This window comes from Ochotona princeps, chromosome 10, assembly GCF_030435755.1.
Source record: "Ochotona princeps isolate mOchPri1 chromosome 10, mOchPri1.hap1, whole genome shotgun sequence".
Lineage (NCBI taxonomy): Eukaryota > Metazoa > Chordata > Mammalia > Lagomorpha > Ochotonidae > Ochotona > Ochotona princeps.
In genome coordinates this window covers 75,315,291-75,340,734 of record NC_080841.1, presented here as the reverse complement: position 1 = coordinate 75,340,734, position 25,444 = coordinate 75,315,291, and the positions used below count along the sequence as shown (strand labels likewise).

Here is a 25,444-nt window from a genome sequence, read left to right as displayed (position 1 = left end):
CAGACGTTTTTAAAGTTGTGTTTTAATTGTTGTTATTATTTTCCATGGTTCAGTTTTGTAGCTGTAGGGATTGTGCTGTACCCTTTCTCCCTCCCCATGTCCCCTCCCACCATTTTCCCTGTATTATTACAGTAGAATAGTCCCTTAGTGTCCTGTCCAGCAGGACAGTCAACGGGGTCGCAGCCACCTAGGAGAGAATGAAGGGACAAGAGACACAAAGAATGGACAGCAAGACAGTAGGTCTGATCAAGCTGTCAGTTTATTGATTTCAACTGAGGGTTTTTATATTCTTCAGTAACTAAGGCTCAGGGAAAGAGAAGCTGGGACGCAAGCCATGGTCTCAAGACCGATTGTTCTTGAGCAGCCACCATATCAACAATAGTAACCAACATATCGACAATAGCGTAGGTAATCAGTAACAAGATGTTGGTAAGTACAGCATCAATCACATTCTGAAACAGTTGCTAGAAACAATTGAAGCTAAGCGTGTGATTAGTTTCATAACTTCTTTCCCAAGCATCTAGCCAGCCGGGGGTTTCCACTGTCCCATAGGTCTATATTCAAAATGGCTTCAGTGTGGCTATAGTGCACGGCTCCTGACACCTTAGTACAGTTACAAGTTTAATATTCTGCTTCTTAACTACATCATGGCAGTATGGGTATAGACAAAGGTAGAAAATCTAGTCGCATATTGTCAAGGTATATTTATCTGTGTCACTGGAATTCCTGCTTTTATTTGGGAGTGGAGATGCATACTGCAACGTCTCTACTTCTCAGTATGTTCATCACCCTTTTACAGTATATGGGGGCCCAGCACAGAGCCCCAGGTGCTAGATCCTCACCTTGTACATGTCATGATCCCATGTGGGTGCTGGTTCAGGTTCCAGCTGCTCCACTTCCCATCCAGCTCCCTGCTCCCTGCCTGTGGCCTGGGAAAGCAGAGGAGGGTGGCCCAAAGCCTTGGGACCCTGCACCTGTGTGGGAGACCCAGAAAAAGCTCCTGGCTCCTGACTTCAGATTGGCTCAGCTCCAGTCATTGCGGCCACTTGGAGAGTGAACCAATGGATGTAAGATCTCTCTCTATCTTCTTATCTCTGTAATTCTGCCTTTGCAACAAATATATATATATATACATCTTTAAATATGCATATTAAATATAAAGACATGTTTACCTGCAATCTATTGATCTTGTATTTTGCAGAATCATTGCCTTGTATCAGAGAGAAGATATGATATTTGTCCTTTTGGAACTAGCATGATAGTCTCCAATTGGGACCATTTTGTTGCAAATAATAGAATTTCACTCTTTTGGTGGCTATATAATATTCCATGTATTAGATGTACTACAGTTTTTTTTTTTTTAAGATTTATTTGGTTTTAGTGGGAAGTCAGATTTACAGAGAGAAGGACAGAGAGAAAGATATTCCATCTGCTGGTTCATTCCCCAAGTAGCCACAACAGCCAGCGCTAAGCCAATCCGAAGCCAGGAGCTTCTTTCAGGTCTCCCTGGAAGGGTGCAGGGTCCCAAAGCTTTGGGCCACCCTCTACTGCTTTTCCAGGCCACAAGCAGGGAGCTGGATGGGAAGTACACCAGCTGAGACCCAAGCTGGTGTCCCTATGTGATCCCGTAGCGCGCAAGGCGAGGACTTTAGCCACTAGGCTATTGTGCCAGGCCTCACTACAGTTTCTTTGTTCATTTCTCCTTCAACAGGCATCTGGGTTGTTTCCATGTCTTTCCTATTGTGGATTTTGCTGCTGCGAACAAACTAGAAGATTTTTAGTGTTATCTACATGTTTCCCTACTCCTCACACTTAGTGCTGGCCCAGCTAGCATCCTGTGCAAAGCATGAGCGTTGCCTCAGCAATCACCGCCTGCCTTGCCTGAGGTGGCAGGTATTTTGTCTAGGATATCAGAGCATCCTTCTCCATTCTGCTGGCCCAGGGGCACAGTGGCAGAGAGAGAGGAGTCATGCCTCTTTTCCTCTTGGGTCCCCGGCAGCCCTTCCAGGGCGGTGAACCCTCTCCAAGGCCATAGCCCCACCTTCAGCTGTCCTCTCTGATCCCACACTTCAAGACACGAGCTTGGCTGTGGCCACTCGCCTCTCACACCCTCCCACACACACGTACACACACATCAAGAACCAAGCTTGGCTATAACCGCTCACCTGCTTCCTGCTGTTGTTGTGTGCTTGCAGTGAGCAGCCGGCAGCGGGGTGAGCCCTCGGCGAGAGTGGCCGGCAGAGAGAAGTGTGTCTACTTTTTCTGGCAAGGTCGCCACTCTACAGTGAGCGAGAAGGGAACTTCGGCCCTGATGACCGTGGAGTTGGACGAAGAGAGGGGAGCCCAGGTAAGCCCGCAAGGACTGTGGGGGTAGACGGTTGGAGTCTGAGCAGTGAGGGGAGCTCCTGAGATCTGGCCTGCCCCCACCAAAGGACCTGAATCTATGGAACACAGCTTCTGCAAGCATTCGATGCTCAGATGCAGCGCCAGCAGCAGCGTTCCAGAAAGTCTTTCACCTCACTCATAGCAGAGGAATTGCAGGAGCCAATCAGCCCAGGGCTTTGAAAACTAGCAGGATGGTTTCTTTTAAGACTGAGGCCAGAAAGGCTGGCATGGTGGCAGAGCAGGTGAAGCCCCTGCTTACAACATAGAGATCCAGTCCTGGCATGGTGCTTCCAGTCCCAGATGCTCTGCTACCCATCCAGCTCCCTGCAATTGCACCTGGAAAAGCAACAGGTGATGGCCCAAGTGCTTGGGCCCCTGCCACCCACATGGGAGACCCAGATGGAGTTCCAAGCTCCTGGCTTCAGCCCGGACCAGTTCTGGGCTGCTGTGACCATTTGAGGAGTGAGCCAATAAGTAGGCTCTCTCTCTCTCTCTCTCTCTCTCTCTCTCTCTCTCTCTCTCTCTCTCTTCTCTCTCTCTCATATGCTTTGCCCTGGGAATAGAATTGGCCAGGATTCAGTAGGCTTGGGGCCCTCCCATGTGTAACATGTGACATGTGTACATGTGGCATCTACAACCTGCTGTACATGTAACACACACTGAACTGTACTCATAGCTCATGTGGGAGTGCAGCTGTCCCGACAAGCTGCTGTGGCTCAAGCAGCTCGCCAAGCCACCCAGCGATTCCACTTGCACAAACCCTTCCTTCGGTCACTAACATCCTCTTCATTCCACACAGCACTGGTTTTTCCAAACACCTTCCTGGCTGTCTGCCATGCGGACAGTGCCTCTCCACGGTCTCCCTGGAATCCAGCATGTCACCCACATGGCTCTCCAACCCAGGCTGCCCTGGCCTGCAGGCACCACGAGCCCCCTGCCAATACAGGCCTTTATTCAGATGTCCCTGTATCTCCATGGTCTTATGACTCCAGGGTCTGCTTAACAGCTGACAGGTACTTGTGTCCAAATCCGAGGCTAGGTAAACATTTATTTTCACTGTGTGAGTGAATGAAGAATACATTCCCTCGCATCCTGTTAGTGTCAGGACGTAGTAATTTGGAGCTAGCTCTAGATTTGTTTTTGTTGTTGTTTGGAAAATGTGGTGTCATGTGCAGATGCGGTTCCTACGTTGGAGGCGTGGTTGCAATACCACGGCTGAAGAAAGCAGATGAGTTTCTCTAGAAGCAAACCAGTGCTCACCCGGCCTTCAACAGTCTTAAAAAGCAATCACTTGGGGGCTGGGATGGTGATTCAACTGGCTAATTCTCCTCCTTCAGCACCAGCATCACATATGGGCAGCTGGTCTAGTCCTGGCTGCTCCACTTCTCATCCAACTTTGCTTAGAGCCTGGGAAAGTCCTTGGACCCCTGCACCCAGTGGGAGACCTGGAAGGTGCTCCTGACTCCTGGCTTCAGTGTGGCTCACCTTTGACTGTTGTGGGCTTCTGGGGAGTGAACCAGTGGGGGCATGATTTCTCTTTCTCTGTATTTGTCTTTCTACCTTTCAAATAAGCTAAATATATACATATAGCATATATATCTATATAGTATATATAGATATATGTATGGTATTGTGTGTATATAGTAGACAGTACTATATATAGTATACAATGTATATGTGTGTATATGTATTTATGGTATGTATGCTAGTATTATATATAAAAGATAACCACAACATCCAGGCCCAAGCCAGGCTAAAACCAGAAGCTAGAATCTCCATCCAGGTCTCCCACATAATTGGCAGGAGCTCAAGCACTTGAGCTGTTTCTCCAGGCACAGTGGCAGGGGGCTGGATCAGAACTGGAGCACCTGGGACTTGAAACAGCACTCGATATGGGATGCTGCCATCCCCAGTGATGCCTTAATGTGCCGTGCACGGTCCTCTGCCCCCGCTACACACATGCACATGGTATTTTAGCAGTGCATCACTTGCCATAGGAGTATCATCTCAGGCTTCCATCTATCCATCCTGCTGTTTTCCAGGATTTATAGAACAAGTGCACACTGTTGTTGTGACATTGAACCTTGCCTGTTAACCTGTTCTACCTTGTTCTTCTATCTACAGGTGCAAGTTCTACAAGGGAAGGAGCCCCCCTGTTTCCTGCAGTGCTTCCAGGGGGGCATGGTGGTACACTCGGGGAGACGGGAGGAGGAAGAAGAGAATACACAGAGTATGTCCCCCAGGCTGCTGCTGGGGTCTCGGTTGCCCCTCCCCCACTGCCTAGACAATGTTTGGTTGGCCAAAGCCTTGGAAAGAGCAGGCTCCCCTGTTGAAAAACTCTAGGATCAGCGGATCCGTCGGCCACAAGGGCAGCTTGCCACCTTCCTCTCAGCCTGGGCAGTTTGTTCACTGGGTGGCCATGTACCCTTGAACCAAGACCTCACTGAGGCTCTCTGCCCCCTTCAGCAGGAGAGGAAAAATAAGTAAATAAATAAAACAGTGGGTCTGAGATTTTTTGGTAGCCAGCATCCAAATATATTTTTGGATAAATACATATCTTTGTATAGAATTATATAATATTTTATGGACATCTGTATGTATGTGTATGTATACACTTGTTACAGGACTTAGTGTAAACTTTTGGGGATAATGGTTTTCCTACCCCATGAACTCTGAGCACCCCGCTTTTAACTCCGAAAGTATTTGTTTCCTGGGGCTGTTGCACTGCCCACTGTGGCTCCTGGCTACCAATTAGTTCACCAGGTCCCTGGCGGGTTCCCGTCTTGCCCTTCCTTCCCGGCCCCAACTCCGTGCCCCTGGTACCCCCTGCAGGTGAGTGGAGGCTGTACTGTGTGCGAGGAGAAGTGCCTGTGGAGGGCAGCCTGCTAGAAGTGGCCTGCCATGGCAGCAGCCTGCGGTCACGCACGTCCATGGTGGTCCTGAACGTGAACAAGGCCCTCATCTACCTGTGGCACGGATGCAAGGCTCAGGCCCACACCAAGGAGGTCGGCAGGACCGCGGCCAATAAGATCAAAGAGCAGTGAGTGCCGTGGGTGCTGGCAGCTGGGGGAGGAAGAGCTCCTCCAGAGAGACCCCAGGGAGTCAAGCAGCCTCCCCAGGCTGTCCGAGACTCACGCCCCCAGCTTTTCCTCGGAGATCAGGGGCAAGAGGCTGACCTGAGGGGGCACGGTCTGTCCTTTTGTCCATCTGCGCTCCCACTCCCTGGCAGGTGTCCTCTGGAAGCAGGCCTGCACAGCAGCAGCAAGGTGACCATTCATGAATGTGACGAGGGCTCTGAGCCGCTGGGCTTCTGGGACGCTCTGGGCAGGAAGGACAGGAAGGCCTATGACTGCATGCTGCAAGGTAAGGTACAGCCCCCGGGCCGCCATCCCAGAGTTCTGCCGTTGGCTGCTCAGCCCTTGCTCTGGGTATATGGAGCACCTGCTGGGCCAGCACCTCAGGGTGGGTTTGCTCTCCTGAGCTCACCACCCACTGGGCACATCAGGCAGTGAGAACGCTGGGAGATCTGGATGGCAAGTGGAGCACACACCCCAACCACAGAGAAAAGAGCAGGCCTCCAGAAGCTGGCTGGAGGTGGCAGTGTGGGAAGGAGCAGGTCCCTCAGCCCCCTGTCCAGACCCCTTCCTAATCACCCCAAGTGGCCCTGTTCCACAAAACATGTGTTCCTACTCACTGGAGTGCAGACAGGCAGAGCTTCCCACCTGTCACGGGTCAGCATGTGGAGGAAGGCCAGTTCTGACAAGCCAGGCATGGATTCAACACCTTGTAGACAGTGACTGTAGCAATGCCTACAGCCCAGCACCATCACTGTTCACAGGTGTGGGCACAGGACCAGAGAGGCTGCTTTACCTGCCTAAAGCTGACCAGCAGTGGCATCCGAACATATAGCCATTCCAACATACTCTGCCTCCCAACTTTTACAAGTATATATATATATATATATATATATATATATATATATATTTGAAAGACATAGTTCACTCCCCAAATGCCCACAATAGCCAGGTTGGTCCAAACTGAAGCCAGGAGCTTGAAACTCCATTTAAGCAGGGACCCAAGCACTTGGGCCATTCTCTGGTGTTTTGCCAGGTGCCTGAGCAGGGAACTCACTTCTGATCTACCAGAAGTAGAAGAGCTGGGACTCGAACCAGTGTTTTGATGGCCACAAGCAGCAGCTTCATCCTCCGTGCTCCAACACCAGCCCCTGATGCTTTATCATTACACAGTTAATGCATGCCTTTCCACTTTGAATAGTTCTTCTGCCATTACCATATAAAAGTCCTTCCTCCCACTCTGGAGAGGGTGTCCTGGCTTAGGCAGCTCCCACGCGTGTGTCTGTGGATTCAAGAGTGTGTCGACATTGACAGTCACGGTACTCTCTTTTCTTCTGCAGATCCTGGCAGTTTTAACTTCGCCCCTCGCCTCTTCATCCTCAGCAGCTCTTCGGGGGACTTCTCGGCCACAGAGTTTGTGTATCCTGCCCGGGCTCCCGCCGTGGTCAGTTCTATGCCCTTCCTACAGGAGGATCTGTACAGTGCACCCCAGCCAGGTGAGGCTATAGCAGCAGGCCCCACCACCTCTCTGAAAAGCCTCCCTTGGCCCTCGGGAAGCAGCTTCTACCGCAACACCTCCTGAGAGCTGCTCCTGCATCCTCTCCAGCCTTCATGGTTGCCCCCTGGCTGCCATTGCTCTAGCTATCACATCTGCATTCCACACAGGAAGAAAAGGGAAAGTGGGACAAAGGCAACCACTGCCATGTCCCTCTCCCCCACCCTTTTGTCGACATCACAAAAGCTGTCCCTTGAAGACCCCATCAGGTTTCTGCTTATGTCCTGTGGGCCAGAGGCCAGACCTGTGCTCACCATAGCTGCAAGCATCCTGGGAAAGTAATGACCAAACAGAAAGGGTTGGGAGGGGTATCTTCTGAATTGGTCACAAAGAACAATACCATTCCAATGCTCTACCATCATAGATCCAAGACTCCAAGCCAGGACTTGCAGTTGCAAGATAAGAGAGAGCCCCAAGCCAGGAACCTCTCTGTGCTGATTCTCCTTGGGGTAGCCCCCCGGGGGACTGGGCTGCATGGATCTTTCTTCCACCTACCAGCCAACCTTAAGTCCAGAAGCCTGGCAGGGGCTGCAGCCAGGGAACCCAGCTGCCCAGGGCACCTGGCGCATGGTGGGAGACTTGCTGATATTGTCCCTCGCCCACTGCCCCCATGCAGGGCTCCGCCTCCAGCAGGCTGGTCAAGCCTGGGCCTGCCTCAGAGCTGTGAAATGGGTGGCAAGGAGAGGAAGAGGCACGCTGTCTGTATGGCAAGGGGAACGGAGTGAGGCAGCCAAGGCAGAACCCTGCACTCCTTAACTGATTTTGCTCACATTTCCCATGAAGGAGATCTGGTACAGGTGTGGACGGCAGTGAGCCGAGCGTGAGTGGGCTGGGCACACTCTCTGGGTGGTTCGGTGCTGCTGACAGACGATGGGCACCCGCGGCAGAGGTGCTGGGGCTGAGAGACAAGGACACAGAGGTGCCGGTCACACCGTGCAAGCCACCTCCTTGTCTTGCTTGCTTTGCTCCTGACCTTAACCCCTGAGGGGAGATCCACCTCTCTTGCCCGAAGTGGCAGGGCACAGGGTGGCCTCGGTAGCATCAGGGCAGCCGTGATGGAGCAGATGATGGAGCAGTGAATGGCCCCTGACACCGGGTCCCATCCATCCTTGCCCTGGTCCAGCTCTCTTCCTGGTTGACAACCACCACGAGGTGTACCTGTGGCAGGGTTGGTGGCCCATTGAGAACAAGATCACAGGATCGGCACGCATCCGCTGGGCCTCGGACCGCAAGAACGCCATGGAGACAGTTCTGCAGTACTGCCGAGGTGACGCTCCCATGCCTTGTCCCCTGCCCCGCCCTCAGGTACCTGCTACCCAGGGTCCTGTGTGATGAGCAGCCAACAAGTGGGAGTCTTGCCATAACTTCTTGACACTTCTGACTTGCACACACCTGGACCATGTTCCTCCCCGGGGAGGGTCTCATGGTGGGGAGCCCTGAATGGGGTGACGCTTGCTGTGGGGAGGAGGGATACACAGACTTCCACTGTGCACCACTGCACACAGGAAGCCACGCCCCACCCCCGCCTGGAGCCTTTTGGCCACTCACCGTGAGTTTAGTGTTGCCTGCAAAAGGAAATGACTTGAGCGTTTACTAGGAGGTTTGCATCTTATTAAGCACACGCGGGAGTCCATGGCATCACAGCAAAGGAGAAAGCCTGCTCCACAGGCTAGTGCATTGCTACAAACCATAGTTTGCAGCTGAAGCATGACATCAGGGTGTTGATTAACAAGGCCCCGCCCTCGTGACCTTTGCCTTCTGGGTCCTTGTAGGGAAAAATGCCAAGAAGCCGCCCCCCAAGTCCTACCTGATCCACGCCGGGCTGGAGCCCCTGACCTTCACCAACATGTTCCCCAGCTGGGAGCATAGGGAGGACATTGCCAGCATCACGGAGATGGTGAGCCGGCCATGGGCCTGGGCTGGTGACCAAGGGAACCCCGATCCCCCAACTCCTGCAAGCCGGCAGCTGTTGTCCCACCAGCACATGTTAGCGAGTGCACATGGAAGGAGCTAGCAGTGGGAGTCACTCTGAGCTGTAAGAGGCACAGTCCTGGCAGGCTGCCACACGTGGCTCTCACATTGTTCTGAAAGAGCAAAGGTGAACCAAACTCCTTTTCTTTAAGGCTTTATTTTTTTTATTTGAAAGGTAAAATTACCTTTCAGAGAGAGAGAGAGAGAACTTCCCATTTGCTGGTTCACTTCCCAAATGGCCGCAATGGTCAAAGCTGAGCTGATCCAAAGCCAGGAGCCAAGAGCCTTTTCCGGGTCTCCCACGTGGATGCAGGGTCCCAAGGCTTTGGGCCGTTCTCCACTGCTTTCCCAGGCCACAAGCAGGGAGCTGGATGGGAAGTGGAGCAATCTGGATGCAAACCAGCTCCCTTGTGAGATACCAGTGTGCCACAGGTGGAGGGTTAGTCTACCACACCAGGCGCCAGCCCCTAACTGAATCACTTTTAGGTAAAAGCTACTGCTAACCTAAATCGTTGTGTTTGGCATTGTGGTACAAGCTTCAGGGACACTCCCCAGCAAATCCTCATGCTTTGCCTGTTTGCCTTGTATAGAGGAGGCACAGAGTGAACCTGTGGTGCGTGGGTGCTCCCAGGTGGCTAGAGGGATGAAGGAACTGCTATGGCCCTCATTAAAAGAGCACCTGCATTAGCACGTGGGGCATTCATTGTCACTTCTGTCTACCAAGACATACTGTTAGCCAGAATGTGCAGGCTTTTATATATATTTTTTATTATTATTATTATATATATATATATATATATATATATATATATATATATATATATATTTGAAAGTTACGAGAGAGAGGGAAATAGATCTTCTATCCTGTGGTTCACTCCCCGGGTGGCCATGTGGAAGCCAAGAGCTCCATCCAGGACTCCCACATGGGTAGTAGGGGCCTAAGCACTTGGGCCATCCTACGCTGCTTCCCCCAGGCATATTAGCAGAGAGCTGGGTTGGAAAGTGGGCAGCTAGGACTCAAGCCAACACCCACAAGAGATATTAGCATTGCAGGCCATGGCTTTATCTCCCACATCACAATGCTGGCTTCCAGAAAGTTTCTCTTTTGTTAGTCACATGAGAAAGTAGAGCATTTTCTCCAGCTACAAAAAGTATCTTCATTTATGAGTGGGGAGTGTCACCTTTGCTGCAATAGCCCCAGGGGAATTCAGGTTTGCTGAGGGAATATTTCTGTTTTTAACTTTTTAAGTTTTCCACCATGTACAAGATCTCACTGGGAGAAATGAGCCAAGTGGGTTCGGTGGGAGGCCTCTGCCTCCTACCAGTGGGGGAACCTGTTTAGTCATGTGGCCGAGGCTTATCACCACCTGTCTGCCTCCCCCCGAGAGGACTTGAACTGCACGAGTGGAGACCACTACCAGCTCCATGTGCATTCAGGATGAGTGGGGGACCGGGGTCGTGCACCCCTAAAACTCTCGGGATTGACCACTGCCCCCGCGATTCCATCATGTATGTGTTCACTCAACCCACCAGACCAAGTTGAAAGGGGAAAGATAATTGATCCGCAATAGCCTGTTCATACTAAATGATAAACACAGTGTTTTTTCTTTTTTTAAAAAAATTGATTCAGCCCCAGAATATTCTAGAAACTTTTCCTTGTTTATTTTTACTATTATTATTCTATTATTTTTAATTATTATTATTCTATTGTAAATTCACACACAGGGACATGGGGAAAGGAGCTGGATATCATTTAGGGTAAATTCTTGTTAAATAAATAAATTCCATTCACTGAGATGCACTGGAGACATGGTGGTAAGATTAGGAGATTTCTAAAAGCTCAGAGACCTGCAGGGCTCTGGGCAGTTTTGACAGCAAGAAAATATGCCTGATTTAAAACAAACAAAAAAAATGTACAGATTTCAAACACCTTGCTTTGCACCCATAAGACTTTCTCTTGGAAGTCCATGTGTCCGGGAAGTTCCCAGGGTCCCGGTATCCCAGGCCCACTGCCTCCCCACCGAGCAGGTGCATCCTAAGGTGTGGCCCCCATCCTCCACAGGACACGGAAGTTTCCAACCAGATCACCCTGGTGGAGGATGTGCTGGCCAAGCTCTGCAAGACCGTGTATCCCCTGGCTGACCTCCTGGCCCGCCCACTCCCAGAAGGCGTTGACCCGCTGAAGCTGGAGCTCTATCTCACAGATGAAGACTTCGAGGTGAGTGCCTGCTGGGAGCACAGCTGGAGGGCACCCCACTCTGACCCAGCCTCATGCTGCAGGGGTGTCTGCCTGTTCCCCCAGCACGCACTTGGAGGGAACCCCCGCTCTGACCCAACCTCAGACCGCTAGGGTGTGCACTTGGGAGGGAGCCTGGCGCTGACCAAGCCTTATGCCGCTGGGCTGTCTGCCTCTTCCTGCAGTTTGCACTAGACATCACCAGGGAGGAGTTCAACGCCCTGCCCTCCTGGAAGCAGGTGAACCTGAAGAAAAGCAAAGGCCTGTTCTAGCTGCCTGGAGATGCCGGAGGCCACCTGCGACGCACCAGGAAACAATGAGCATATGTGTACTTTTTTTTTCGCGGATTGGTGTTTTTAAACAAGTCTTTTTAAGCCAGAATTTTCCTAATGTGACCGTATGATTGACACAGCTTGTCTTTGGTGAGTGCGGAAGAGAACTTTCCACGAGCCTGCAGGTGTTAAGTGTCGGCTCCTGCCAGGTGCACTTGGGCCGGCCGTTCTGGTTGGCCACTGACAGACCTGAGCTCCCCCTGACTTGGGTTGGGCAGTGCCTGTGTATTTTTTTTAAAAAAGCAGTTCTCTTTATAAAGTGTTATTTTGATAGCTTGTGAATTTAAAATTATATATATATATATTTATATAAACACCATATAAACCAGATACATATTTAACAAAGCAATAGGTATTCAATCATGTTTAAGATCTTTCTTGGTGTTGGGCATCCGAACCTGACAGATGCAGAGGGAGTTGCTTGTGCTGGAGTTAGCCCCACTAGGCCACGCGTGCAGTTAGATAAGTCCAGCTTCCCTTCCGTGTTAGCTAGGGCTGCTTCCGAGGGCTGCTTCTTCCGGTGCTAACGTGAACAGTGAAGCCTCACTGAACGGCACAGCCGCTGTGGAAATCCATGCGCCATCAACCCCCGAAATGTATAGTGCCTTGTTTTCATGTACAGTTTTATATACAGTTTGCTCTGCGGTTTTTTGATTTTTTTTTTTTTTTTGATGCTGGTTTGGAAGATTCTCGACGATTTTACAGTCCCTTCATAGAAATACAAGCATCTCAGTTTCTAAGAGCTGTTCAAAACTTGACACTTTTTTTTTTTGAGAAGGAAACTCCCAAATAAAAGCTTCCGAATAAACACAACAACTCATGGATTGGTCTGTGGTCACTTCCAGGTGCATTCATTTCTGTGAACAATCTTGTTCCATGTCAACCCCATGTCAGAATGTTGCTGTTGACTGCAAGCCGTTGTGACTTTGAGGAGTACAGAAATCGTAACATGAGTGATGCAGAGGTGTAGGTGAGCAGTGTGGCATAGCAGCTTAAGCTGCCATGCTTGGGAAGCTGGCATCCCATATCAGGGCGTGGGATCAAATCCCACCTCCGCTCCTTAAGCCAGCCACCTACGGTGGTTATGGCTTCAAGTGCTTGGGTTCCTGCTGCCCACATGGGAGACCCCAGTGTAGCTCCTGCCTCCAGGGCAAATGTATATGGGGAGTGAGCCAGTGGATGGAAGAGCCTGGGGAAGTGGGGGGCGGGGGTAGGGCAACAGGAGGGAGGGTGTCACACTATCTTTCAAATAAATAAACACATTTTTTTTTAAAAAAAGTACAGATTTGGGGCTGGCACCCTGAAACAGTAGGCTAAGCTTCAACCTGTGGTGCTGGTATCCCATATGGGCATCAGTTTGAGATCTAGCTGGTCCACTTCTATCCAGCTCCTTGCTGATGTGCCTGGGAAAGCAGCAGAAGATGGCCCAAGTGCTTGGGACCCTGGATTCACGTGGGAGACCCAGAAGAAGCTCCTGGCTCCTGGTTTAGGACCAACCCAGCTCTGGTCACTGCAGCTATTTGGGAATGTACCAGTGACAGAAGATTCTTTTCTCTCTCTACCTTTCAAATAAAAAATGAATCTAAAACAAAATATTCACAGATTTGACTCCATAAAATTGGTTCTGAGAACCATAGACATGGTTTTGCAAATCATCTTTCAGTAGTAGCTTGCTATCCTACAGCTATATCCAGATTTCTTGGCACTTTTTGTTGAAAATAAAAACAAAAGTGTAAAAATCTAGAAACTTACAGATATGCCAGCAAACTCTTCACAAATTCACAAGTCCTTAAAACACCAAATCCATGGGCTTCCACTTGGACTATCTCTGTTTCTCCCTCTCTCTGTAACTCTTTCAAATAAAAATAAATATTTTTAAAAAAACTGTCAGGTCCAGCACAGTAGCCTAGTGGCTAAATTTCTTGCCTTGTACACACCAGGATCCCATATGGGCACCAGTTCATGTCCCAGCAGCCCTGCTTCCCCTCTAGCTCCCTCCCATTGGCATGGGAAAGCAGTCGAGGATGGCCCAAAGTCTTGGGACCCTGCACCCATGTGGGAGACCTGGAACAATCTCCTGGCTCCTGGGTTCAGATCAGCTCAGCTCTGGCCATTGTGGCCTCTTAGGGAGTAGATGGAAGATCTTTCTGTCTTTCCTTCTCTGTCAATCTACCTTTCCAATTAAAAAAAAAAAAAACATAAAATGATTTTTTTAAAGCACATTGATGCTGACTATGCACACAGCAATGGCTTCTCTCTCCTCCTGCTCCCTCTCTAACCCAAGCAGGACAGAAGTAGAATCCCCCTAGCAAATCTGCCCGTTTTAAGTGGGTAAAGGCCCTGGAACACAATACCAGACACAGTACTAACCCACCACAACACTGATTGCGAAAAGAATCCTCCAAGCAGCCGTGCGAGCCTGGGAGAGAATTATCTAATCAGCTCATTAACGGTCCACGGTTCCAGAGAGGAAGCCCTCACTTCAGACGTGGCCGGTTCCGGTAAGGCGCCTCATATTCTAAAGATCAAACTCACAGATCGAGGCAGCACATGGAAGGTGAGACGGAAGAAAGCACAGCTGTGTTTGGGGTCTGTTGACTGTCTCAAGGGACTTTGCAAGTGCTTTATTTGGGGAACATGTTTTACACCAGTGTGTATTTAAGGGAGAATTCCACCCAGATACCTCCTGATTGATTCTGGAGGCATCCCAGCATTGCCTGGTAGAAATCTTGTGAATTTCCTAACCAACTTCCTAGTTGTTGCCTCCTCTCTCCCTGCTGACCCACTGACATTTACTTCTGTTCTTCCAGAGTTCTGAGAAATTTTCCCCAAGGACACACATGGATTAGCACTCCCAGTTGTGTAAGGATTTAGCCACAATTTGAGATTGCTGGAGGCAAATGCAACTACATCAGATTCTTAGTTTTTTGGTATTCATATTGTATGACTGGCCACAGTGACACAAGTCCCAAAGGTGGATTGTTCCAGGGAGGACTAAGCTCTTGATAACTCTCTTCTTGATCAAATCAATTAATGGCATTGAGTGTGACCACGTGCAGCTCAAGCTGCGCTCACAGCACACAACTGCGATGACTGCCCCACCCCCAGATCAAATGCTCTCCCCTTCCCACAGCCCCTCACGGCTCACAAGTGGCTTTGGGTGCTGGGGTTGGCAACTAGCCTGAGCGGGCATGTTACAAATATGGGGCAAGCCAAGGTCACCTGCTGACATGTTTTTAAATAAATATATATATTTTTAAATTTTATTTCTATTTTGAATATCAGGTTTACAGAAAGAGGAGACAAAGATATCTTCCTGCCAGGACTTTCTTGTGGGAGCAGAGGCCCAAGGACTTGAACCATTCTCTGATGCTTAAAAAAAAAAATTTTATTTATTATTTTTATTGGCAAGACAGATTTACAGAAAGAAGGAAAGACAGACAGAAAACTCTTTCATCTGCTGATTCACTACCCAAATGGCCACACCAGCTGGAGCTGAGCTGATCCAAAGCCAGGAGCCATGAGTTTCTTCCAGGTCTCCCATGTGGATGCTTTCCCAGACCACAAGCAGGAGATAGAAGGGAAGTAGAGCAGCCAAGATACGCGAACCGGCACACTTACGAAATTCCAGCATGTGCAGGCAAGGACTTTAGCCACTAGGCTACCATGCCAGGCTCTCTCCACTGCTTTTCCAAGTGCATTTGCAGAGAGCTGGAATGGAAGTGGAGCAGCTGGAACTCAAACTGATGCCCACATGGGATGCAGGCACCACAGGTGGCTCAGCCTACTATCCCATGGCACTGAGCCCAATGTTTGTGTTTTAAAAGATTTCTGTATTTATTTGAAAGGCAGGGTTAGAGAGAGAAAAGAGAGATCTTTCTGTTGATTCACTCCCCACATGACCGCAGCATCTGGCACTGGGCTAAGCTGCAGCCAGGAGCCTGGAACTCCATGTTCTGCTTCTTTCCCAGGTACACTTACAGGAAGCTGGATTGGAAGTAGAGCAGCCAGAACTCAAACCAGTGTTCAGATGGGATGATTACCACTATTAACGCACTGACGGAAGCACCACTCTGACCCCTCCTGCTGACAGCCTGAACTGGGGAGAGATAGAGGAGAGAGAGAGAGAGTGTGTGTGTGTGTGTGTGTGTGTGTGTGTGTGTGTGTGCGTGTGTGTCTACATCCATATATCTATATAGATCTATATAGCTATAGCTAGAAAGGAGGGAAGGGGGAGAGAGAAGCCACAAAACCAGGAGGAAGATAAAGGAGGAGCTGGCTTACTATATTCATGACACTCAAATCTACCTCACATAAAAGCAAGAACCAACAGACCGTGTCACATGCTCCAACAGCTGCAGCCACCCCGTGCATTTTAGAGCCTGAGGAATCAGGGTGTAATCAATACTCTGCTGGAACCAGAGAGAGAGAGAGAACTTGGCTGTTCAGGGAGTGAGCCGAAAGGATGGTTCCTGTCCATTGGTTTCAATATTGCAGAAAGAATGCAGCATCTACAGAGGAGCTGAAAGTACACCAAGACTGCTTTAATCTAGACACCAACCTCCATCAGAACAATTACCGACAATTACTGATGAAGGATAAGAAAACTTTCTATAGAAGTGCTTAGAGCAAGCTGCACTGGGACTACCACATCTGATTTCTGCAAAATGAACTGCTTATTCCACAGATGAGACGTTAACAGGTTAAAAGTCAGAAGGCCTAGATGGACTGGCATATGGGGTGTGTTGCGGGGGAGGGAAGAAGTAGAACCTACGCCATGGATTACTCCTCAATACTTAATCATCCTATTTGTCACTAGCACCAAGATCATATTGCACCTGTTAAGAGATGTTAAGCCATCTCTTCTGCAGGTTAACAACATGATGTACTAGGGTTTGGCACTAAGCCTCTGCCTGCAGCACCTGCATCCCATATGGACACTGGTTCAAGTCCTGGCTGCTCATTTTCCACATACAGCTCCCTGCTAATGTACCTGGAAAAGCAGTGGAGGATGGCCGAAGAACTTGGGTTCCTACACCCACGTGGAAAACCTGGATGGGGTTTCTGGACCCCAACAATTGTGCCATCTGGGGAGTGAACCATAGGATGGAAGACCCTAACCCCTTCCTCTTTATTTCAAACAAATACTTTTTTATTATTATTAAAACAAACAAGAAATGAGTCATTCAATTCAGCAGGCTGTGATGTCACAATTGCTTCCCTGCTCGTGGGCCCCGGCCAGCCTGGCCCTGGGTGAACGCTGTGCTGTCCCCAGCCATCCCTGCGCACACTCACCCTGACTGCCATTTGGGCCCAGGGCTCCCAGCCGCTATGGCCGGGCTACTTTGTGTCTCTTGTGGGGCAAGCAATGTGGTGGGTGAGAAATAGACTGCCTCAGGCCAGGAGGCAGACCACCAGTGTCTCTGGGGACCCTCCCCACCCCAGTACCCTAACGAGCTCACAGCCCTGATCCCAGGGGTCCAGCTTCTGGATTGGAGGGGAGGGAGAGGGGGCACAGGACTAGACCCCCAACCTAGCCTCACGCGAACAGCTGCCTTGATCCTGACACATGAACCAAGAACGGCATACGTCGTGTCATTGTTGCGCCACGGGTTCGGCCACCACCTGTGACGCCAGCATCCAGCATACAGGCACCTGGCTGCTTGGTTTCTGGCAGACGAGGGTCCTGCCCCGGCCGTGGGAGACCTAGCTGCATCTGCCCTTCCGCTGCTCCAGGTGGAGAGGGAGGTTGGGGCATTGGGAGGATAAAATAGTCCAGAGGCAGGAGCTCCTGTCTCTCCCTCTCTCTCTGACTCTGCTGCCATGCCGGCAGGTACTGGAGATACACAGCGATCAAGCTTCTATCCTGACCTGCAATCCCACAACTTGGGGAACTGGGGCTCACAGAAGTGATGGAACCTGCAGGGGGCCACACAGCTCTGGATGTGGCTGACTTTAAATGCCAAGCTTTGTCTGCCATACACTGCCTTCCAGGACTGCTGCGCTCAGCTGCTAGCCTATGTAGGTGGCTTTGTTGTTGTTGCTGTTGTTGGTTTGTTTGTTTTCAATGAGTAAACTACAAGGCCAGAATTCCATTTGAAAATGTTTTAGAGGGCCTGGCGGCATGGCCTAGCGGCTAAAGTCATCGCCTTAAATGCCCCAGGATCCCATATGGGTGTCAGTTCTAATCCCAGCAGCCCCCGTTCCCATCCAGCTCCCTGCTTGTGGCCTGGGAAAGCAGTCAAGGATGGCCCAAAGCTTTGGGATCCTGCACCCACGTGGGAGACCCGGAAGAGGTTCCGGGTTCCCAGCTTTGGATCGGCGCAGCCATGCGGTCACTTGAGGAGTGAATCATCGGACGGAAGATCTTCCTCTCTATCTCTCCTCCTCTCTGTATATCTGACTTTGTAATAAAAATAAATAAATCTTAAAAAGAAAAAAAAAAGAAAGAAATAAAATGTTTTAGAGCAGGCTTTAGGCAGAGAGGTGAAGCCTTAGCTTGGGATGCCTGCCTGCCGTAGCCCTCTGACCCAGCTTCTGGGACAGTGGGGGTGATATTGCGTCCCACCACCCCTGTGAGAGCGAGAGCGCCAGATGGCGCTCCTTTTTCTCCGGGAGAAGCTGGCCAGGTGCGCTGCTCCCCACTGCCCGTGTAGCCAGAGGGCGCAACCAGGCCATGACAAAGTCCCTGGGGCCAGCTGCCCAGGATCGCCTTGGGGCTGGCAGCCTAAAGGGGCTGTGGAGGGCGTTGTGTCAGACGAGTCCTGGAGCTCCTGCCTCCCCGGCTGGTGCAGGCGCAGCTCTGAGCTCGGCTCCCCACCCGTGTCTCCTGACGTTGACTCTCATGCCTCCCTCTTATACTCCAAAGGTCCCCTGCCTTCACGGGGAGCCCACCCTGAGAAGGCAGGGTCCACTATGCAGCTCAAGACCCTCATCACCTTTAGGACTGGGGTTTCCGTACAGACCATGGTTGTGCAAGCTACCAGCCTGGGTGAGCCAGGGCATGTGAAATCTCTCTGACTTCTGATTAAAAGCAATTTACAAAAAAACCCTTTTCTCAATTTCACGTATAACATGCTTGTTGCAAAAAGAAAAATGTACCCATTAGAAAGGCAAATCCGCTTCCCAGCCTCCTACTCCTGCAGAAGGGAGTTTGGGGGGCGGCGTCATTTTCAATGCACTCACAAACAAATGTGTAAAGACGTTAAATTGTCAAAGAATGGTTCTGGAAAGGGCAGGCCCCTAGGGCTGGGGCGGCAGTGGGGCTCCAGGCCAGCCTCTCCACCGGCCTTGGATAAGACGCAAGTGAAGGGCGCACGAGGGCCGCCAAGCCACGTGGTCTAGGCTCTGGCATCGGGGGTCCTTGTGTTGTGACCACGACACCAAGGGCGCAGGCGGGTTAGCCCCGGGCGGACTGTTGCGGCTGCCTTGGCCTGGGGGCTCTGCTCTTCCCAGACCTCACACCAGCAGCGACCCCAAGCCGAGCCCCGGAGCTCCCGCCAGGGCCCGGGAAGGGGATCCTGGGTGACTTCCCCTCGGGTGGGCTCGGCCGAGCATCCCAGCGGGAGCGTCCACGAGGAGCTGAGTAAGAAAGCGCAGAAGTGGGATAAATGAACATCTTGGCGACTTATCATCCAGCAAAGACTATGGTTTAATGAAAATAGACGAACCAAGCACCGCTTAGCGTAGTATGATAGGTGATGATGAGGACGTATACAGCGACACAGAAACCACTGAAGCCGTAACTCCAGACACCTGAGCTAAGACATTGGCTGCTGCTGAAGGCTCAGAGCCGAGAAATACCGAGTTCGGGACCAGGAAAGCAGTGGAGAGGAGGACAACGACCCCTTCGCCCTGAAGGACGAGAAAAAACCGGCAATTTGAAATGAAAAGGAAACTTCACTACAATGAAGGGCTCAATACTAAACTACTGCACAATTGATTTCAAAAAACCTACATGATGATGAACACAAAGATGAAGAAATGTTGGCGACTGCGGGTGGAGAAAGCATAAACACCGAAGAATCAAATCAAGGATTTACTCCACGTGTCCAACAGCAAAACAATTAGTTCATAGAAGAGAGTTCTTGAGCCTTGCAGCTGTTTGTCCAATACAAACCTTGTTACTGTGACATACTGTTTCTAGTTCTCCATAATCTGTGATTTGAGTACCATTTTTGTTCCGAGTACTTCGCCACAAACACAACGTGATGTTATCAGTCCAAAACTGTATTACTTTTGTAAGAACACTGATTAATTTGTAGAAGCTATTATAGAGCTTTTTTAAAAAAAAATCTATTTTCGAAGTCAGATATATAGAGAGAGGTGGAGAGACAGAAACGAAGATCTTCCGACCCATGGTTCTGATGGCTACCATGGTAACCAGAGGAGGGTGCAGTTTGCCTCCAACCAGACCTGGAACAGATGGGGAAATTCTGGGGGGCCCCTCAAGTGGTGAGACCACCGCTGCACCAAGGGGGGCACAGACCCATATCCCCCCACCAATAAGGGCCAAAGTGACCCTTGTCTTGGCTTCCGTGTCAAGGAGAGTTTAAAAAGCCCCTTCCCTGTCTCTTCCACGTTCTTCTTCCCCTACAGGCCACTCCTTCACGTCTGTCCTTTCTGCTGCACGGGGAAGGGAAGCCCGTGACCCTGGTTCCCTGAAATAAAGGCCATCTAAATTCTTTTCATATATTCGGCTGAGTTATTCTTTCCCTGGTGGCCGGCGAATCTAACATTTTGGCCAGCCGCGAATCTAACAGGTTCACTCCCCAAGTGATCACAACAGCTGGAGCTGCGCCAATCTGAAACCAGGAGCCAGGAGTTCTGCCAGGTCTCCCAAGGCTTTGGGCCACCCTCCACTGTTTTTCCAGGCCACAAGCAGAGAGCTTAATGGGGAAGCAGGGCTGCCGGGATTAGACACAGCGCCCATATGGGATCCTGGCTCTGGCGTCACGGGGGTTGTTAATTTTAAAATGAACAGGCTAGAAAACCCAGCAGTTACAAAATCCTTCTCAAATCAGCAGACAAATCAAGTTGAGGGCCAGGTTCGTTCAAGGAGAGGACTTTAGCTGCTAGGCCACTGCACCGGGCCCATATTATACATTAAGCAATGTCTTCTGGGGAGAAGGAAAACTAATTTATTTTTGTCACTCCTAGATGTAGTAGCTCTTATGAAAAGTTTAGTGTGTGAGTGGTGTGTGTTTGTGTGTGTGTGCATGTGTGTTAAATCCAAAGCCAACTGGAGTAACAAAGCACAGGAACTGGTAAATATTCAGGATGAAAAAAGTATTTTAACCCTGGCCCTTAACTTGACTTGTCTGCTGATTTGAGAAGGATTTTGTAACTGCTGGGTTTTCTGGCCTGTTCATTGAAAAAGTTTCTTTGTAGCTACAAGCAAAGCACTGAACTTTTTTTCATCAGGAGTCATTTTTTTCCACAAATTGTCCACTTAAACATTCGTACTAACAACTATGGTCAATGGGTGTTTTAGGTTTGGTTTTTGGTTTCTTGGGGTATTTTTCTTGTTTTTGTCTTTGCTTTTGTTTTCTACACTAGGGAAACTGTCAGTTTTTCGAGTACATATTGCAATGGAGCTTTCACAGCATCCCCTCCATATTCCTGTCGTCACCCCACTTGTGTTTTCTACTGCTTCTCTCTCTCTCTCTCTCACACACACACACACACACACACACACACACACGGAATCCTTTAGTTCTTAAGGATTGTGAAGATTATCATAACATTAAAGAACTCTTTCACTTCCATATCCTGGCATTTGCTTTTATGAAATCCTCAGCCATCAGGGTCTCTTAGTTCTTCTAATATGTGAGAAACCAGATGGAGCAGCAGCAGCACAGTGGTCAGGAAGTACAGCTCAGCTGTTGGATTTCTACACCTCCAAGGCATAGCTTGCTAATGAAATTACTGTTCTCTGTATGATTTGACTTGAAGACAACTGAGGTTTCGCATGATGAGAGAATTGCACGTAACCTCTCATATGATCGTTGCTGAATGTACAGACAGAAGTAAGCCTGAACACTTCTGCATTTAAGAACTTCCATTAACAGGAGTTTAGTTCAGCAGGAGCTTTAAGGGAATAGGATACTGGCACACTATAACAAATGCACTTTATTCTTCTGACACAGTAAGAATTATTTGGGTTATATCCTTGAAGAACATAGTTACTGCGTATTTTGTTTTGTGACAATTTCCATTTTTAAATAATTGCTGACTATTATATATATGACGTGGCTTTTACGGAACAGATTAAGTTTCCATTTGCATGTTTATGAAAATATTAGTATATTAAAATAAATAAAAAGTGGAAGAATTCTTTGCTGTTAGACGAACGTGCCTATTATTTGAATGTCCTTTTTCTTATGGGGCCTAACCACAGAACCTCTGAACTGCAGATACAGTATCCAAATACTCTGTAGAAAGTAGGTATTGTGTGGTGAAAAAAGGGAAGAACTCGAACAGTGAAATCTTTCAGTGTTTTCCGCACACTATTTTCTTGACACATAAATCAAGCAAACTTTTTCCTGTTTTTAAAAAATCAATAGCTGTCTCAAAGAAGTAAGTTAGTGAAAGCACAAGTTTAGATCGTGTCAAACACAACTGAGTAAACCATGTTTAGATCAAGTGGTGAATTGTTAATTGACACGACATTGAACTGTTGAAAAAATGAATCTTTGTAAGTCAAGTTGGATTTCCCTTTGGAGAAAATCACAGGTGAGTGTTCTGTTCTAGCCATGTACAATTGAACCTTCAACTTTCCAATCAATGTTTAACTCTTTGGTATCATTCTTTTTTTTTTTTTAAGATTTATTCATTTTATTACAGCCAGATATACACAGAGGAGGAGAGACAGAGAGGAAGATCTTCCGTCCGATGATTCACTCCCCTAGTGAGCCGCAACGGGCCGATGCGCGCCGATCCAAAGCCGGGAACCTGGAACCTCTTCCAGGTCTCCCACGCGGGTGCAGGGTCCCAATGTATTGGGCCGTCCTCGACTGCTTTCCCAGGCCACAAGCAGGGAGCTGGATGGGAAGTGGAGCAGCCAGAACTTGAACCAGAGCTCTTACAGGACTCCGGCAGCATAGACAGCCTGACCCATTGTACCACAACGCCAGCCCCTTACCTGAAATTCTCTAAGCAGAAAGCACAGACTGGTACTTAAGTTTGAAGAGTTCCCAGTTCTCTTTGCCTATTTTTCCTTGCCATGTGCAAACAGAAACTAAACTGGCCCACCTTCCATTCTCAGCGTAAATGACTATCGTCAGGAGGCCTTCCCCAACTGCCCAGCCAGGGCAGCTTCCCTGAAGGACTCTCCATGGTGGGTCTGCCTTGTGCCTCACTCCAAGATCAACTCCATGGTGACAGACACCATTCTGTCTCCCTTGTGTCTGCACCCCTGGCATGTGACAGAAGAAAATGGACAAATTACGCAGCAAAAGATGCTCCCTGCTCCTCCTTCTTAGAGTAGATCCAGATAGAGGAAGCAGATGGCTGTGTTTCTGGAAAGGGACTTTAACATGGAGAATGTGCCCGGAAGTTTGACAGCGGACTCTCCTAGCACTGCTTGTCCCCAAAGCCTGGGCACATGGCCTAGTTCTGTCCAGTGGAACTTCAGAGAAAATTTGCAGGAGCTCCTGCCAAACACTGTGCAGATTTTCAGTCCAGCTCCACAACTTGGTGTCAGCTAAATATGCAGCCTGTGAAACCATGCATTCTGGTTTAGGCAGACCAGCTGGTACACAGCAGGGCTCAGGCACCAGACAGCAATTCACAAGGGCTACCGTACCAAGGGACCACAGGATGATACTTAAACATTGGAAGTGAATTGCACCACAATCTTAGAGCTTGAAGTTCAAAATTAGAGGGTTGGGTCTTTCCTCCTGTGGGGGAGGAATCTCTTCCAGCTTTTCTCCTTGGTTTCCAGTATCTGTTTTCACAGCCACATGATATCCTCCGTGTGCACCGGGATGCCTATTTCACCTTCTTGAGGGAGGGCTGACCCAAGTGAACTCCAAACTCACGTACTTTGTGGACATCCTGTCTCTAGGAAGGTCACATGCCGAGGCATTGGGGGTTAGTACTTAAAGATAGGAATGCTGACTAGAACACAGTTCGACACAGAGCCTTCTGTACACACCTGAGTCTGTAGCTTCAAGGGCTCACTCCTCTCAAGGGCCAGTCAGCAAGGCAGCCAATGGAAGCTTCTACAGGACATAGCCAGGGAGAGTGACAGGCAAGGCTGGTTCAAGTGCCCAAGAGCTCCAGCAGGAAGGGACCAAGGTGAACTTCACGGGGCTTCCCAGGAAGCACACCTGCTTAGACTAACAACAGTGAGGGCCGGTCTCAGTGCAGGGCAGCGTCATCTCTCAATGGAAGTTCTCAGAGAATTTCAGCAAACGTTCTGGTGAGAGAGAGATTCATGAAGTCTCAGGACATCCTAGAGACCAATTCACCAAGTCCCAGCTTCCCTCACACTCTACACAGCAAGTCAGCAAGTGCAACCTCAGCTATCTCCCTGTGCCTGAAGCTACTTCTCAATGATACACTGTGGACCAAGGCCATGGTCTGCAAACCCACTGACTGCTTCTCCGTAGCTTCTCCCAACTAGACCTTGATTTTACTGAGTAAATGCCTTTTGGGGGTTGGGTTGTGGAACAGCCAGTTAAGCTGCCTGTGACACCTGCATCCCTTGTGAAGAGCAGTTCAAGTCGTCCACTTTGTACCCAGCTCTGCTCATGTCCTTGGGAAAGCAGTAGCAGGTGACGCACGTTCTTGGACCCCTCTGTCCACATAGGAGAACTGGGTAGCGTTCAGCCTCTCCCAGCCCTGCCAGTCGCAGCCATTTGGGGAGTGAACAAGCTGATGGAAGATTCTCTCTCGCCCTCCTGTGCCTTTCAGTAATCTTTTACCAAAAGCCTTTTGGCTACAGTACATGTCAGACACTCTGTTAGCGGAACTGCCCTATTCAATTTGAGTCCTGAGCCCCCTCCACAACAAAAAGGCATCCATCCAGTAAATTCTACTTGGAATTCTGGAAACTTAAAGAAGGGGGACATGGAGGGGCTGGCACAATGGCTCAACAGGCTAATCCTCCACCTGCAACACTGGCATCCTATACAGGTGCTGGTTCATGTCCTGGCTGCCCCACTTCTGATCTAGTCCCCTGCCTAATGCTTTGAGAAGCAGTGGAGAATGGCTCGAGCCCTTGGGCCCTACATCCACATGGGAGAAACAGAAGCTCCTGGCTTCTAGTCAGCTCAGCTCCAGCCCTTGCAGCCGTTTGGAGAGTGAACCAGCTTATGAAGGATCTCCCCCCCGCACCTCCTGTGTGTGTGTGCGTGTAAATCTGCCTTTCAAATAAAAATAAATAAATCTTACGAGAAAAGACAGGACATGGAGTACATAAACCAAGAGAGAGTGGAGAAAAGCACATGTGGATGGGTAGTACTGTGTGATAAAGGGCACTTAAACCACAGTAACGATGGAAATTTTATCTCAAGAGTAAGTAAGACTTCAGGTTGTGATCTGTGTTGTAAGAAAGTCTGTAGTGTAGAAGCAAACCCAGAGGTGCCAGAATAGACAGAGCAGGAACGGGCACCTTGGGTCAAGTTCCCTGGTTAGAACCCAGGGGCCCATTTTAAGATGTATAGAACCCGGTTGTATATAAACTAAAATTGAAATATCAATGAAGTAGTCACAGGATGTGGTTAAGAACTTGCATTTTTTTTAACATATTAGTTACTCAATACTATGTCAATTAATTCCATAACGTTATAAATTGTTGCTGATGTTATGTTGGGGCTTTTAATTGATTGGGATGATACTCTGCTGGCTCTAGCTTCAGACCAGAGAAGGTCTCCCCAAGAAGCCG

At 49.3% G+C, this 25,444-nt stretch overlaps 1 protein-coding gene and 1 pseudogene across 17 annotated transcripts in view; both read left to right on the top strand.

The window, feature by feature from the left end:
- SVIL (supervillin) overlaps nt 1-11,863 on the top strand; it is a 205,351-nt gene extending 193,488 nt beyond the window's left edge. For all 17 annotated transcript variants that reach the window (XM_058669655.1, XM_058669652.1, XM_058669658.1 and 14 more), the window contains 9 exons: nt 2,196-2,347; nt 4,510-4,615; nt 5,218-5,425; nt 5,615-5,748; nt 6,800-6,955; nt 8,138-8,281; nt 8,787-8,911; nt 11,048-11,203; nt 11,407-11,863. In XM_058669655.1, the coding sequence (XP_058525638.1) occupies nt 2,196-2,347; nt 4,510-4,615; nt 5,218-5,425; nt 5,615-5,748; nt 6,800-6,955; nt 8,138-8,281; nt 8,787-8,911; nt 11,048-11,203; nt 11,407-11,493 (1,268 nt within the window). In that variant the 3' untranslated portion in view covers nt 11,494-11,863. The remainder of the gene's footprint in view (nt 1-2,195; nt 2,348-4,509; nt 4,616-5,217; nt 5,426-5,614; nt 5,749-6,799; nt 6,956-8,137; nt 8,282-8,786; nt 8,912-11,047; nt 11,204-11,406) is intronic.
- A 5,513-nt stretch (nt 11,864-17,376) lies between these two features.
- Nucleotides 17,377-19,623, top strand: LOC101522684 (protein phosphatase inhibitor 2-like; annotated as a pseudogene).
- The last annotated feature ends 5,821 nt before the right edge of the window (nt 19,624-25,444 follow it).